A 14,431-nucleotide genomic window follows, 5' to 3' on the forward strand; every position below is an offset into this window, starting at 1 on the left:
AGCGGTTGTCCAGAGACGACATACGAGGCGAGACAGAGATAACCAAGTCCGTACGCGCACGCAGCCGGCGTGAGCGCGCGCGAAGCCAACCGACCGGCACGCGTCGCCGTGGAGGGCAGATGGACGTCGACCGCCACCCACCCGACCCGCCCAGCCCAAACGGAATCTCGTCATCATGTTGTGGCGGTTTCCGATCCGAGCGCGACGCACGCACACCGTCGTCGTCGTCGTCCTTTCGGGGGTGTGGACGAAAGCGAAACTGGACGCGGCGCGGCCTCCCTCCCCTGGTGGTGCCTGTCAGAGTCCGCAGCGCAGCGGAGTGCGGTTGATTCAACTGCCCCTCTTCATTTCCCTCTCACAGGCGGGCAGGCCAGAAGCAGAGCAGAGCAGAGGAGAGGAACCCCCCAAATTTGACGGACGCATTCCGCCCCTCCTCCGCTCCCCCCACCCAAAGCTTCCAAATCAAACCAACCCAGCCACGGGACGGACAGCGAGCGAGCGCTCCAATCCAAAGCAAGGAAGGAAACCTGCCCGCCCCGACCCCGACCCCGATCGATCCCGGCCCCAAAACTTGCCATACTCGCCGCCAGGCCGCCCCGGCGATCCTTATTATTGCCCCGGCGGTTCCGCCCGGGAGATCGGTCGAGGCTCCGTCTCAATCTGGGGCCCTCCCCTCCGCTCGTCCTCCTCCTCCTCCTCCTCGTCGGAGGCCTTCGTGCGTTCCCGGACCGGTTGGCCTCTGGCCGCCTGCCGGCGGTCGGTCCACGGCGCCCCGCGGGCGGCGCCAGGTTGGTTCCTTCTCCTCTCTTTCGCTCCTCCTCCTCGCATTCCTGCCGATTATTCACACCCGATTTCCGACTCCTCAGTCCTAGATTGCGATGTCACCCAATTCTGACCAAGGCACTGTGCCATAGACTTCCCCTCTCTACCTTTCCGCGGTTCTAGACGGCTCGTGATTCCGCCATTGACCTGGGCAGGCAGGCTCATCTGGGTCAATTCCCCCATGATAATTGCCTAGCACGACACATGGATTCTATCTGCAAGGGGGAAAGGACAGATTACACTGAAAGATCCCATAAGTGAAAGTGGGGATGGGGATCAATTGCCGTAGCCTACAGTAGTATAGCAGGTCAATTTCTCCATGGTAATTGCTAGCACGGGACATGGATTTCAATTCAGCAACTGTATTATTCTCTCTATACACTAGATGGGGATGGGGGGAGAAAGGACAGGTGAAACTTAAAGATCTCACAAGTGGGAGCAATAGTAGCCAATAGCAGTTCTAGGACCTAATCATCCCATGCTGCCATGGTGGCGTCTCTTCATGATGCGGGCAGGCATTAACTCGTGCTAAATTGCAGGTGGACGGACGGACAGGTGGTGCCTGAGAAAGTTGTGTGTGGTGCGTGCAAAAAGATGATGAGATGGGCTTAGGAGCAAGACAGAAACCAGTGGAAACAAAGGCGTAAAGCACCAAACAAAGTCATCTCTCTGCCTGTCAGTCACCACACCAAGGTGTGTGTGGAATCCTACAAGAGTGGAGCGGCTTGTTCCTGAAGCCGCAGGGCCAAGGGTGCAGCAGAGATGCCGAAGAAGGGGCTCAAGAAGCTGCACGCCAAGGATGCGCTCGACTTCTTCAACCAGGTCATGGTGGAGCAGCCCCTGCTCCCCTTCCTCATCCCGCTCGGCCTCTTCGCGTGGTTCGTCGAGCGCTGGGTCGTGCCCTTCTCCAACTGGGTGCCCCTCGCGGCCGCCGTCTGGGCGACCATTCAGGTAGCTCTTGTTTCTTTCTCCTCTGTTTGTTCAGATCATGAATAAATTCATAGCTCACATGATACTTTTAGCATAGCATGTATAATGCCTGGTCTTGGGCGACCATTCAGGTACTTTTAGCATATAGCATGTATAATGCCTGGTCTTGGGCGTTCACATGATACTTTTTTACTTTCTGAAAGAGAAACAGAGTGTGAAGTGTGAACTATAACTTTTTATTTATTCAGACATTCTTATCTGTTTTGTTTTGTTAAGTGCTACTGATAATGATTTTGAATGTGAGATTAGCAGCAACAGCATTTTATCTGGTCCCCTAATGGTTTCGTTTGTCTTCTTAGTTCTTACCCTTTCGTATCACTGATGCAGTATGGGAGGTTTAAACGGAAGATGGCTGTAGAAGATTTGAACAAAAGATGGAAGCACCTTATACTGAACACAACAGTATGTGACGTTCCCTTGCTTTATTTATGTTACTGTTTATTTACGGACATATAGTCAATACTCATTTTATCTCTGTTGTAGCCTACCACACCAATAGAACCTTGCGAGTGGTTGAACAAACTTTTGATTGAAGTTTGGCCAAACTACATGGAACCGAAACTATCAAAGAAGTTCCAATCTACTGTCGAGGTGAGCTTCTTCTTGAAATTATATTTTGTGCTTGGATGCAACTTGGCAGTCAGTAGTTTAAAAGGTTTTGGCAAATCAAATTAGATTGTACTATATGCATTGGTCCATGGAAGTTGATTGTCTACGAATCAAACTAATTACAAAATTCCTTTTGATTCTGTTAATTTGAGGTAGTCAATATGTATTTCAAGATATGTTGCTTACTGGGTTCTACACTTCTTTACTTATAAGTAGCTGACCTGGGTCTCTAACTTTGCAGAGACGTTTAAAGAACCGAAAACCAAAACTGATAGTAAGTTCCCTTTAATTCATTTTCCTTCTTCGTTTGCTATTGTGGTTGCAGTGCTAAAAACCTTGGTCTTACATCCCCAGGATAAAATAGAATTACAGGAATTCTCGCTCGGTTCTTGCCCACCTACCTTGGGAGAGCAGGGTATGCGCTGGATGACTTCAGGTGAACAGGTAGTTGTCCATATTCTGTATTGTGTGCTATGTCAAAGACTACTACAATCCATAGTTATTTAAGACACAACTTAACACTATAATTTGTTTATTTTGAATATGCAGCAAGTCATGTCCTTGGGTTTTGATTGGCACAGCAAAGAGATGAGTGTGATGTTTATGGCGAAATTAGCAAAACCTCTGATGGGCACTGCTCGCATTGTTATAAACAGCATCCACATCAAGGGAGATGTATGTCTTCTGCTCTCTCCATTGGTTATGCTCTTTCTAACCATTATATCTAATTTGAAAGTGATATATTTCCAACTTTGTTTAATGATGTCAAAACGCTGACTACGAAAAATGTGTTTTGTAAGAGCCATTTAATTATGAGTGGTTGACAAAGGAAAAAAGCTTTAGCATGCAGTTTAGATTATAAGCGTTTGTCACAGCAAGGACATGGTGTCTTGTGTTATTTCACAGGAAGCAATTTTTTGCGAGGCTTAGTGCATTTTCCATACATTGATCTTTTTTACCCCAATGGTTACGCCGTTACCTGTTTTTGTCTTGACTACTCTCTCCGTTCCAAATTACTTGAAGTTCTAGTTTTGTCCTAATTCAAACTCTCTAGATTTGACTCAGTCTGTGGGAAAATGTGCTAATATCGACAGATCAAGTATATATAGTACAGAAAATATATTCTATGATGGATATGATGAACTAATATGGTGTTGTAGATGTTTATACTCCCTCCTTCCCAAAAGATTAACTCCTTTAAGGTTTGTCTTATGTCAGACTTTTTAAAGTTTGGTCAAACTTGAGAAAGTTTGACTTAAGAAAAAACTTAGGGGATCTATTTTGTGGGAAGGAGGGAGTATAATTTTGTACAGACTTGGTCCAACTAATTTGGAATAGGGGGAGTATATTATATGTTTAACAGATCTGAATTGATAACAATTGACTCTCCCGAGTTGCAGCACCGTACTGCGCTCTGCAGGATTGAGTTCTGCCACTATCTCTGATTCAAATTACATTGTTGCAGCTTCTACTGAGTCCCATTCTTGATGGTGAAGCTGTCCTCTATTCTTTTGAATCTACTCCAGAAGTCAGGATTGGCGTAGCATTTGGAAGTGGTGGAAGCCAAACAGTTCCTGGTATGGAGTTACCAGGTGTCTCAACATGGCTGGTGGGTCTGTGTGAACCCTTTAGTTCAGTCCTTGATATCTTTGCATTTTCTTAACGTAATGGTGGTGGCCATTGTGTACTGACATTTAAGGTTAAATATCCATTCAGGTAAAGCTTTTGACTGAAACAATAGCTAAGACAATGGTTGAGCCTCGCCGTCTCTGCTTTTCTTTGCCACCAGTAGATCTGAAGAAACAAGCAGTTGGTGGTGTTCTTTCTGTTACTGTTGTTTCAGCTAGTAATCTTGGCAGAAAGAGCAGAACTATTGAGTTAGGGAACAACCAAAGCTCAAGTGGAAACACTACACCTGGGATTCCTCTTAACAGGAGGGCACATACATTTATTGAGGTAGAAGTTGGCACTTTGACGAGAAAAACAACTACTTGTGAGGGTCCAAATCCTACATGGAACAGCACATTTAACATGGTGCTGCATGGAGAGACAGGTGTTGTCAAGTTTCTTCTGTATGAACTGGATTCCGATGGTGTCAAGTATAATTACCTAACAAGCTGTGAGATAAAGGTAGGGTGCAGATAGTGCTCTTCTTCTTTCACTATGTTTTTCATCATTTTAGACATTTGAGGTTCTTCCTGCATAACAAAGGCACTAAGAATCGATTTAAACAGGTCAAGTATGTTTTGGATGGTTCAACAATATTTTGGGCTATAGGACATAATGATGGTGTGGTTGCAAGGCATGCTGAGCATTGTGGGAAAGAAGTTGGAATGGTGGTTCCATTTGAGGAGGATATCACAGGCGAGGTAACTAGCCTATTTATTGCCGTCTCTTCGTTATCCTTACTATATGGATACAGTTACATATTTGAACTGCTTCATATTTATTGATTGCACTGCAAACCGTTCCAAATCCTTTTGTTTGCAGTTAACTGTCAGTCTTGTGCTAAAAGAATGGCAATTCTCTGATGGGTCGGTTACATTGAGTAACTCTCTGAGCAATGAATTCCAATGTTCCATTGATGGATCACCGAAGCTTCAGTCAAGGACAGGAAGGAAGCTCAGAGTCAAAGTAGTGGAGGGTAGGGCCCTTGCAGTAAACAGTAAATCTGGGAAATGCGATCCTTATGTGAAACTCCAGTATGGAAAGGTTTTTGTTACCTTGCTCAACTTTGGTTTCACTAACAAAAACAATATATTCAGCTTAGATAATTTTGTATTCTAATATCAGATTATTTCACTAGGCTCTATACAGAACGAAGACACTCTCTCGTACGGCCCAACCAGTTTGGAATGACAAGTTTGAATTTGATGAGATTGGTGGTGGTGAATATCTGAAGGTCAAATGCTATAATTTAGATACATTCAGTGATGATAGCATTGGCAGTGCAAGAGTAAATCTGGAGGGACTTCTAGATGGTGCTAGCCGAGATGTGTGGGTACCTCTTGAAAAAGTAGATTCAGGAGAGATCAGGCTCGAAATAGAGGCAATACCAAATGATCACAACGACAGTCTGAAGGTGTGCATTCTTAAGCATTGAATTTATTGATTGTGAAAGAGTATCAACCAACAGTACATTTTGCTAAGGATCCTACTAGAACTATTAAATTGTGATGTTCTGTACAATGATCTTAGTAGTACCCATGAAACCCTCCACTGCTAGTTGTGTGTGTATCCTTGATTTCTGTTAAAGTCAGGTAGCCTTATGTAGTCTCCATTTTGTCAACTGATTTGTGCCTCTTGGGGGTGAATTGTGCTTCTTTTTTACAGAGATCAAGCAGTAAAGTTGAAGCTGGCTGGATCGAGCTAGTAATAATTGAAGCCAGGGATCTTGTTGCTGCTGATCTTAGAGGAACTAGTGATCCATATGTCAGGGTGCAATATGGGAACAAGAAGAAGCGAACCAAGGTCTGGTGATAAGTTTTTTTTTGATATTTTTCATCAATCAAAAGTTCCATTACATTTCTGTTAAAATGGAATCTGTCCCAGTAGAAACAGCGCGAGTCATACTGGATTTCTGAGCAGTTTTAAAGCAGAGAAAATAAGCTCAGTACCATGGCGAAGACATAAACTGTGCACACACACTGATGTTAGTAGTACCTTTCATGAATAATTGTCTGATAGTGTGTCAGGTTACTCTAGGTTAATCCAAATCCTGCAAGCATAGCAGTCTGTGCTTATCAGTGAGCATAGCAGTCTGTAAGAACGTCAGGGAGTTTGTTAGCATCTGTAATGCTAACTCTTGCAATCATGTCTTTGCCACCATTTCTATACCTGAGGCTGCAGGAATAAGTCAAGTCTTTTACTTGCAGTTGCTAGGTGTGGCAACCAGTTTGAGCTGAATAATTCTTTCTATGCAGGTCATTTACAAGACGCTGGCTCCAAACTGGAACCAGACATTTGAGTTTGCGGAAACCGGAGAGCCCATGATCCTGCATGTCAAGGACCATAACGCGGTCCTTCCAACCGCCAGCATAGGCAACTGCACCGTCGAATACAGCATGCTTTCTCCGAATCAACCCGCCGACAAATGGATACCGCTGCAAGGAGTGCGGAGCGGAGAAATCCATGTCAAGATCACCCGGAGAGTCGCGAACTCGGAAAAGAAAAGCAGCCTGCTGACAGATGCGTCCGCCCTCGGCAAAGGACACAAGATATCTGCACAGGTGAGCCAATGCATAACTCCATGCTTTTTTCTGTTCACTCCTGCCACTTTAATTCTCCTCTGTGATGAACATCACTGCTTATATGTCCCGTGTGATGAACATCCTTTGAAACTCTGTACAGATGAGAGACAGCCTGAAGAAATGCTCAGGCTTGGTCGACGACGGCGGCGATGCGGAGGCGCTGTCGCTGGCCCTGACGGAGGTGGAGAGCGTCCAGGACGAGCAGGATTTGTACATACAGCAGCTGGAGCGGGAGAAGGCCCTGATGCTGCAGAAGATACATGACCTTGGTTCTGAAATCGTCAGGACATCCTCCGGTCCTGCAAGGACCTCCTGCTAGTAATTAGACCAACAATTACTGCCCACAAACTAGATGGCAAGAGTGCTAATCATTTTTCGCAGAACTATATAATTATATAATTTATCAGCGGTTGCTTGTAAGTAAGTAGATGGGTAGGAAATCATGGCGAAATTATCACGCCCCGACGCCCTTAAAGTTGTACAAAAACCCTGGAAAACGAGTTGTAAATTTTCAGAGAGAGTGTGAAATGACTTGTGGCATCTCTAGTGCTGAAGCACCAGTATTTGCAGCTTACCAAAGGCTCACCATTTTGCGTTTTACACAGGGGTATAATATGCGACCAGGCTTTTGGCAACTGAACCTTTTTCTTGATAAATGTGTCAAGCATTATTTGTAAATCTGAAGATTTTAGCATAAGAAGTTGGTATTTCCCAATTACTGGTGGTTACAGGATCTACCAAAATCTGGTAATTTTGTGTGTGCCGGTAGCCGAAACCTTGGCTGATAACTCTGTTTTAAATTGGGCCTCTTAAGATTTTGAACTCATGTGTTTCAGAAAATTCCTTTTTTTTTGTGCAGTGATAGATATGGCTGGAGCATGGGCAGTTGCTACAGTTTATCTAAAAATATGGCCATCTGGGTTTTTTTTGCATTAAAAAACATCAGAATCCACTTTCTCCTCCTTGGCTAAATTACCTTTTATGGGCTCACATTACGTAAAGTACTTCATAGCTGACATTTGATTATTGAAATATGCTTTATGTGTGTAAATCACTTGAGGGTAGCTCTGTTGACCCTTCCGTCGTTTTATCCTTTTCTCATGAGAAATGCCAGTACAAATAAGCCAGGATCATGATTTTTTTAGCTTCTCAAACACTTGGATCTATGATAAGATATCCAATGTAGGCAAGAAATTCAATCCAAACAGCTCTGCTGTGTCTCTAAGATGTATGCAGTTGGGGTGCATCTTTGGTTTCTGATTATCGTATAAACAGAATGGAATTAGTACAATACGAAAAGACGTTTTCTAGATGGAACATATTGAAGTTACAGGTTAAAATTTGCGCGTTGGGGACCAATGTTCATAGAAGAAGCATTCTTACAAGATCATGTTGGTATACACAAATCTATGACAACCGCAGAAGCATGTCCCTCTAAAGCCCAAACTACAGTGATATACTCCCTCTGTATCAAAATATAAGACTCTGCCATTCTAGCATGATCTGCTACTAAAGTTCAGACATAGGTGTCCTCCCAGGAAAAAAAAAGGGTTCAGACATAAGTGAACAATGTTGGAGAGGAGGACGAACAACATAATTCAGATTGGAATGACTTACAATAAACCTGGATAAGCTGTCAATGAAGCAAAATAACTGTTAATGGAGGAAACAGATAACTGGTACTCCATAGTTTGTTTGCCAGTTAGAAGTGCATAATTCATGCCGGCCATATAATGCTTGAATGCTAAAAGATGGTAATTCTCTGATGGGTCGGTTACATTGAGTAACTCTCTGAGCAATGAATTTCAATGTTCTATTGATGGATCACCGAAGCTTCAATCTAGGACTGGAAGGATGCTGTTGATCTCAAAATTACCTGTTTAAAGAAACACACAAAATTTCGGCGATAGATATGGCTGGAGCCTGTGCAGTCGCTGAAGTTTATCTGAAAATATGATCATCTGGGTTTTGCATTAAAAAAAGACAGCAGAATCCACTTTCTCCCACTTTATTCGGCAAAGCATTTCATAGCACAAATTTGATTACTGAAATATTCTTAATGTGTCTAAATTACTTGCAGGATAGCTCGGTCGGTCGAACCCTTGTATTTCCCCCCTTTAGGCAGCACAACCGGTAATTTCCCAGGACAAGCAGAGGACCCCTTCACCATGCCAGACAAGTGCAAGTAGTCAATCTGGGCTGAGTAGAAATCAACCTGTTTTGAAACACGCCCACTATGAATGGAAAAGTTTTAATCTTTACAAATAAAGTGCAGAACAAAACAAGTAGTGACACATATATTAAACAATTTTGGCCCCTAAACCTAAAATAAATGAAGCTGATCCTGGTCATTGAAAAATACAGCGAAGACAAACGCAAACATGGGCACAACAAGGCTTTGTAATGCACAAAATAAATTGGATAATAACAGAAGGTTTCAAGTAACATCAGATCTGACGAGATTACAGTAGAGAAAAAACAATAACAGTCCAGATGGAGATGCATGTACTTTTTTTTTTTACTCAAGTCCAACAGGAGAGCTGTTGGTATTCATTGCTAGGAGAAGAACACACTGTACAGAGAGCAGGTTACAAGGGAGGACAGAGATGCATCTAATCTACTGAATCCTCTCTGCAGCGAGCTCGCGGTTCCTGACGAACCCGACGTAGACTCTCTGAACATGCGATATGGTGTCCTCTTTCTTCCGGCGAACCCTGTCCACAAGCTCTTCCGCCGTGGAATCCAGGGTCAGCTCTTCAAGGGTGGCCACGTGCTCGATCCCGCACGGCAACGACTTCAACTCCGGACAGAGCAGGAGCTTCAGATCAACCAAGCTGGGCATCGCCCCGCTTCTTATCGTCATCTGGCTGAGATGTGGAGCTCCCCAGATCTTCAGCACCCGGAGCTTCTGAAACGACGTTGCTCGGAAGTGCATCCTGTTGCCATCAAATGCATCGTAAAGCTGAAGCTTCACCAGCTGCTGTAGTTCCTCAAGATAGCAGAACATATCTTCCTCAAGCTTTGACCAGACAAGCCGTAGAATGGTGAGGCTTTTCAGTTTACTAATTGATAAGAAGAACCGAGGCAGTGATTCTTTCTCTAACGTCCCTAGCAGGAAAAGCTTCTGGAGCAACGGAGGCGGGTTGAGTGCATCGAGCTGCAGAACTTCCTGGTCATCATCCGCATGGATCCCGAGCCGGGTTAGACGGACCATATTGGTAATAGCTTTGAAAAGCTTTTCACAATGGCGACCTTGAACTCTACTGATGCGGAACGACCTCAACAGAACCAGAGAACCGAGGTAACGGACCATCTCGGAGCTGGATTCCACCAGCAATAATGTCTGCAGGCTTGCCAAGGACCACATGCCAATAGGTGCTGGCACGCCAATAGAAGGAACGAACTGCATCGCTGGTATCTGTGGCTTCACGGTGACGATGAGGTGCGTCAACTTAGAGAGCCTTGTGATTTCCACTGGCAGGTTGGTGATTTTGCTTTTCCAGGCGTCCAGTACAAGCAGATTCTGTAGCCTTCCAATCAGCCTTGAGATATTTGCAATTTTAGTCCGTCTAAGGCCCAGATAACGCAGGTTGAACAAGTCAAACACCTCGTTTGGCAGACTCTCAATCGAACTATCTTGCAGGTTCAAGACGGACATTAACTGAACAGACCTTGAGAATGAACGGAGCGAGCCAAAAGTCAGTGAATTCTGGAAAACAAGCAAGGAGCGGAGGTGCGGCACGGACTCTGCAAGGTGTGCGATATCCCCTCTTTGAATTGATAAACGGCGTGCTTTCCCAATAAGATTAGTCTTTGAGTAATCGAGGACAATACAAAAATTCTCTTCGCGTGCCTTGGAGAGGGCCAACACACGAAGGATATCATGCATCTGGAAATCATCAACATATCCTGATTCATTCCTCTTAACCTCCACCAGCAGGCACCGATTGATGAGTTCAGTCAGGTAATCCTCTGCAACCTCCTCCAACGTCTTATGCTCACTCGCCTCAATAAATCCTTCTGCGACCCAGAGCCGTACTAGCCACTTCCTTTGCATCACATGATTCTCTGGGAACATGCAGCAGTAAAGAAAGCAGTTCTTCATGTTGTGTGGCAAGTCTTCCAAACTAACCTTCAAGATTATGTTCATATCCAGGATGCAATTGTTTGTAAATTGCAGCTCAAGAGTTTTGTACACATTCTCCCACTCCAGAAAAGTGGCGCTCTTGAATGACAGGAGGCGCCCAATGCACACAATAGCGATTGGCAAGCCATTGCATTTCTCCACAAACTTGTTTGCCCAATATTGCAGTTCTGGTGGACAGTCTCTGTTTTCATTCTTCCAAAATGCCTCTTTACAGAACAGATCCCATGCATAGTGATTTTGCAAGGGTTGCAGGTTAATCATCTGGGCTTCGGAAGCAAGGAGTGCAACCTCATATATCCTTGATGTGAAAATTATCCGACCAAGTTTGCCACCAAAAAATGCATCTTTGCTGTCAAACCAAACATTCACACTCCAAACATCATCTAGAACAAGAACATACCTTTTCTTCTCTAGGTAACGGCGGATTGTCTCCACCAGGCTTCTGTAATCTGTGACATCAACATCCTTTGGAAATTCCTTCTTCCTGTCATTCTTTCGGAACTCTTCAACAATCTGTCTTAGCAAATCATTAGCCTCATAGCTATGAGACACGGTGATCCAAGCACAGGTGTCGAAGTCAGTCTTGATGGCGTTGTAGACATGTGCAACAAGCGTTGTCTTACCAACACCTCCCATGCCCCAAACGGTGATGATCATGTGTCGCTGCTCCTCATCTTTCATCCATTTCTTCAGCAAGTCTCTGTTCTCCGCAATCCCCACAAGATCATCTGCCCTTTTAAAATGTACAGACTCTGCAGGTCTAATACTTAAGCTGCCTATTCTTGTCAGTTTCGCGTCCCTCTCAACACCCTTGAGGTCATACCTGCGCCTTCTCTCCGCAGCACTCTTGAGGTTTGCTTTTATATCACGCAAACTGTTGGCTAGCCGGTACCATGTCTTGATCTGTCTGACCCTCCTAATTGCTTTAAACAGAAACATCCCCTCACGGTCCTCCCCCAGCTTGAAGGTGAACTCGTCGATAACATCCTCGATGTTAAAGGCAAGGCCCCTGATCTGCTTCACGAATGCAACCGTTGTCTCGTCTGCATCCTTGAAGCGCTCGACGGTTCGGAAGAAGGCCTGCATGCTCTCCAGCTCCTCCTTCATCTTCCGTATCTCACCAAACAGGCCTTGCAGAGCAGATGCTTCGACGAGAAACGACTTCCCTAGCACAGCTGCTTCATTTGCCAGGGCATCCCCAAGCTTCAGGATTAGCAACCAGATTACACCCTCTAACATGGTTGCCTAGATGGAGCTGGCTATACAAACCTTTGCTTCAGTAATGGAGTTGTTGGGTAATGACTCATGAGTGCTACGAGGGCCACGGAACGTTTATATCTTTGGTCAGTGGACACTTCCAAGCCAATCCTGTGGTGTGCAGTGTGCATGTATTTCTGAAGTAACCTTACAAGAAGCTTGAATATTACTGTTGCTTAGCGGTAGCACACCCACTAAGCACCGCCCTTGTCCCTTTCAAGACCTGAAAAGATGGAATCTTTTATCTTTCCAAGAAGATTCACCATCAAAACGGTCAATAGTTTACATCTAGCAAGCGTCTCTTGCTGTTGTCTTGGTTGTTTTTGACAACCGTAGCATCGTTTTCAAGCTGATGTGGCCTTGAGTATCCTGGAATATACCACTTTAGATGCAAACCAATAAAAGATTAAGGCAACGGTTGATGACGGGGCAACCTGCTAATTTAGTATTGTTCTTGTTTATAAGTCCACAAACAACTGAAATAAATACTATGATGAACCCAATGTGGCGGAAATATTGAAGGAAACACTAGTGCATTGCCAGTAGATTACCAAGCCTGTGCCGGTGGGATGGATCCGTGTTGTATTGGTCTTCCATTGAGTATCCAGGAATATACCACTTTAAGCGGAAGCCAATAGAAGATTAAGGCTGTGGTTGATGATGGGGCACATACTGATTTAACCTTTTATACTTTTGCAAGAAGATTCGCCACCAAAACGGTCAATAGTTTAGATCTAGCTAGCGTCTTTTGCTGTTGTCCTTGGTTGCTATTTACGACCGTACCTAGCGTCGTTTTCCAGCTGATGTGGCCTTGAGTATCCAGGAAAATACTCCCTCCATCCCATAAAATAAGAGCGTGTCGTGACCTGCTGAGTCTGTACATTATAAGACGCTTGCTAGACGGAGGGAGTACCTCTTTAGATGGAAACCAATAAAGATTTAAGGCTATAGTTGAGGGTGTGGCACCTACTAATCTAGCAAGTGTCGTGACCCAGTTGTTCTTGATTAGTAAGTCCACAAACACCTGGAACAAATTAAAGAAAACTTTGAAAACAATGAAGAGGAAGAAAATATTGAAGAGAACACTACTGAATTGCCACTACATTACCGAGCATGTGCCGGTGGGATGAATGCATTGGTCTTCTTCCATCGACAAGATTTGGCCAGTACATCACAGTGTCGTTGTCGGCGGGCAGCAGGCACTTTCGTGTCACTGCAATTTCCCAGCAGGCCGGTAGATAGATACCCACGTTTTGGTTGGGGCATTCTGTCGAACACATTCCGGGCGACACTGATCCATCGGAATTCAGAACCCTTTGCCTGCTGATCCTGCGCTCAGTTTGAAGCATCGAGAACCGAGATTTTGTGATTAAAATAGACAGAGAACTCGGGATGGAAGGGTAAGCAATCCAAGGGAATGCGTTCTGATCCTTTGTTACTTACAGACTACAGTAGAGCTCAGGGCTCAGGCTTCTTCGGGGAGACGTGTCCCGGGAGCAGCACGACGGCACCGCGTCCTGAAGTGGCCTCTGCTGGGGACACAGACACCACATCTGGCGGCCGGTCCCCGCCTCGCCGCCGACTCCACGTGCCATGGCTGGCGATGGAGCCGGGGCGAAGAAGATGGGAGGAGGGAGACGTACGGAGGAAGAAGAAAAGGTGATGAGGAACGATACCGGCTGACATGGAGTCACGTTGGCAGAACTGCACGCGCCGCCCCCGTCGGCCGATCAGGCGAGCGGAGGCCGTGAGTGGGCCGAAAGGGCCCACCAGACCTTATCTAAACCGAGCCCATTATTTTTGAATCGCTGGAATTTTCTTTAATGGTACGAAACATTTATTTTACATTATGCAAACTTTTTTTACATTGCATATCTATTTTTTTGCAAATGTCACACACACATTTTTGAAACTCATGAATATTTTTCAAAATGCCACATACATTTTTTGAATGTATGAAATATTTTTTGAATTACACGTATATTTCTAATGGGAACTCTTTGAGGTTCTAAAACCGATAGTAAAACACACATGAAAAACAAAGAAGGAAATCACACTGAAGGTTCTAAAACCAGGCCATAGGCGCTGCTCTACGCATCATCCCGTCATGCGGGCCATGGCTGACACTGCAATGGCTACCTGCTGCTAGGGCGGAGATGCCACGGCTGCCTGCTGCCATGGCCGGAATCGTGCGTATACGAGTGTTGCAATCATCACCTAAAAAAGCTTCAATTGCATTGAAAAAAATGCTCCAACCATAGATAGAGAAAGCTTCAATCGGCACTGCCCAACTAGAAAAAGCGGCAACCATTTGGCAGAAAAGCTTCAGTCGCAGATAGAGAAAGTCTCAACCAGG

General features: G+C 44.9%; 2 protein-coding genes across 4 annotated transcripts; one reads left to right on the forward strand and one right to left on the reverse strand.

Annotated features, from left to right (window-relative positions):
* Positions 1-281: 281 nt before the first annotated feature.
* LOC123076895 (synaptotagmin-4) lies at positions 282-7,250 on the forward strand. The gene is made up of 15 exons (XM_044499042.1): positions 282-788; positions 1,362-1,773; positions 2,140-2,214; positions 2,296-2,403; positions 2,663-2,695; positions 2,776-2,865; positions 2,971-3,096; positions 3,887-4,030; positions 4,138-4,551; positions 4,656-4,790; positions 4,912-5,133; positions 5,228-5,503; positions 5,755-5,892; positions 6,345-6,650; positions 6,772-7,250. Exons 2-15 carry the CDS (start codon positions 1,585-1,587, stop codon positions 6,988-6,990), a joined length of 2,475 nt encoding a protein of 824 aa, XP_044354977.1. The 5' UTR covers positions 282-788; positions 1,362-1,584; the 3' UTR covers positions 6,991-7,250.
* Positions 7,251-8,084: 834 nt separating this feature from the next.
* On the reverse strand, positions 8,085-13,738 carry LOC123076896 (disease resistance protein RPM1). 3 transcript variants are annotated; one of them, XR_006436289.1, is made up of 4 exons: positions 13,519-13,738; positions 13,184-13,404; positions 12,627-13,099; positions 8,085-8,886 (listed from the first exon to the last, which is right to left on the reverse strand). XR_006436289.1 is itself a non-coding variant. In XM_044499044.1 (4 exons), exon 4 carries the CDS (start codon positions 12,055-12,057, stop codon positions 9,289-9,291), a length of 2,769 nt encoding a protein of 922 aa, XP_044354979.1. In that variant the 5' UTR covers positions 12,058-12,941; positions 13,046-13,099; positions 13,184-13,404; positions 13,519-13,738; the 3' UTR covers positions 8,947-9,288. The 3 variants fall into 3 exon arrangements, 2 of the variants coding, with proteins under 2 accessions (XP_044354979.1, XP_044354978.1); XM_044499044.1 differs by lacking the exon at positions 8,085-8,886 and having other exon boundaries at positions 8,947-12,941; positions 13,046-13,099; XM_044499043.1 differs by lacking the exon at positions 8,085-8,886 and having other exon boundaries at positions 8,947-13,099.
* Between the last annotated feature and the right edge of the window lie 693 nt (positions 13,739-14,431).

This window comes from Triticum aestivum, chromosome 3D (genome assembly GCF_018294505.1).
Source record: "Triticum aestivum cultivar Chinese Spring chromosome 3D, IWGSC CS RefSeq v2.1, whole genome shotgun sequence".
Lineage (NCBI taxonomy): Eukaryota > Viridiplantae > Streptophyta > Magnoliopsida > Poales > Poaceae > Triticum > Triticum aestivum.

What these genes read in the sequence shown, in the direction of transcription:
- LOC123076895 (XM_044499042.1), top strand. Translation starts at nt 1,585, where the DNA reads ATGCCGAAGAAGGGGCTCAAGAAGCTGCACGCCAAGGATGCGCTCGAC. An exon ending in ACCTTATACTGAACACAACA is followed by an intron (nt 2,215 to 2,295) that starts GTATGTGACGTT and finishes TCTCTGTTGTAG; the next exon opens with CCTACCACACCAATAGAACC. An exon ending in TAACAAGCTGTGAGATAAAG is followed by an intron (nt 4,552 to 4,655) that starts GTAGGGTGCAGA and finishes CGATTTAAACAG; the next exon opens with GTCAAGTATGTTTTGGATGG.
- LOC123076896 (XM_044499044.1), bottom strand. Translation starts at nt 12,057, where the DNA reads ATGTTAGAGGGTGTAATCTGGTTGCTAATCCTGAAGCTTGGGGATGCC.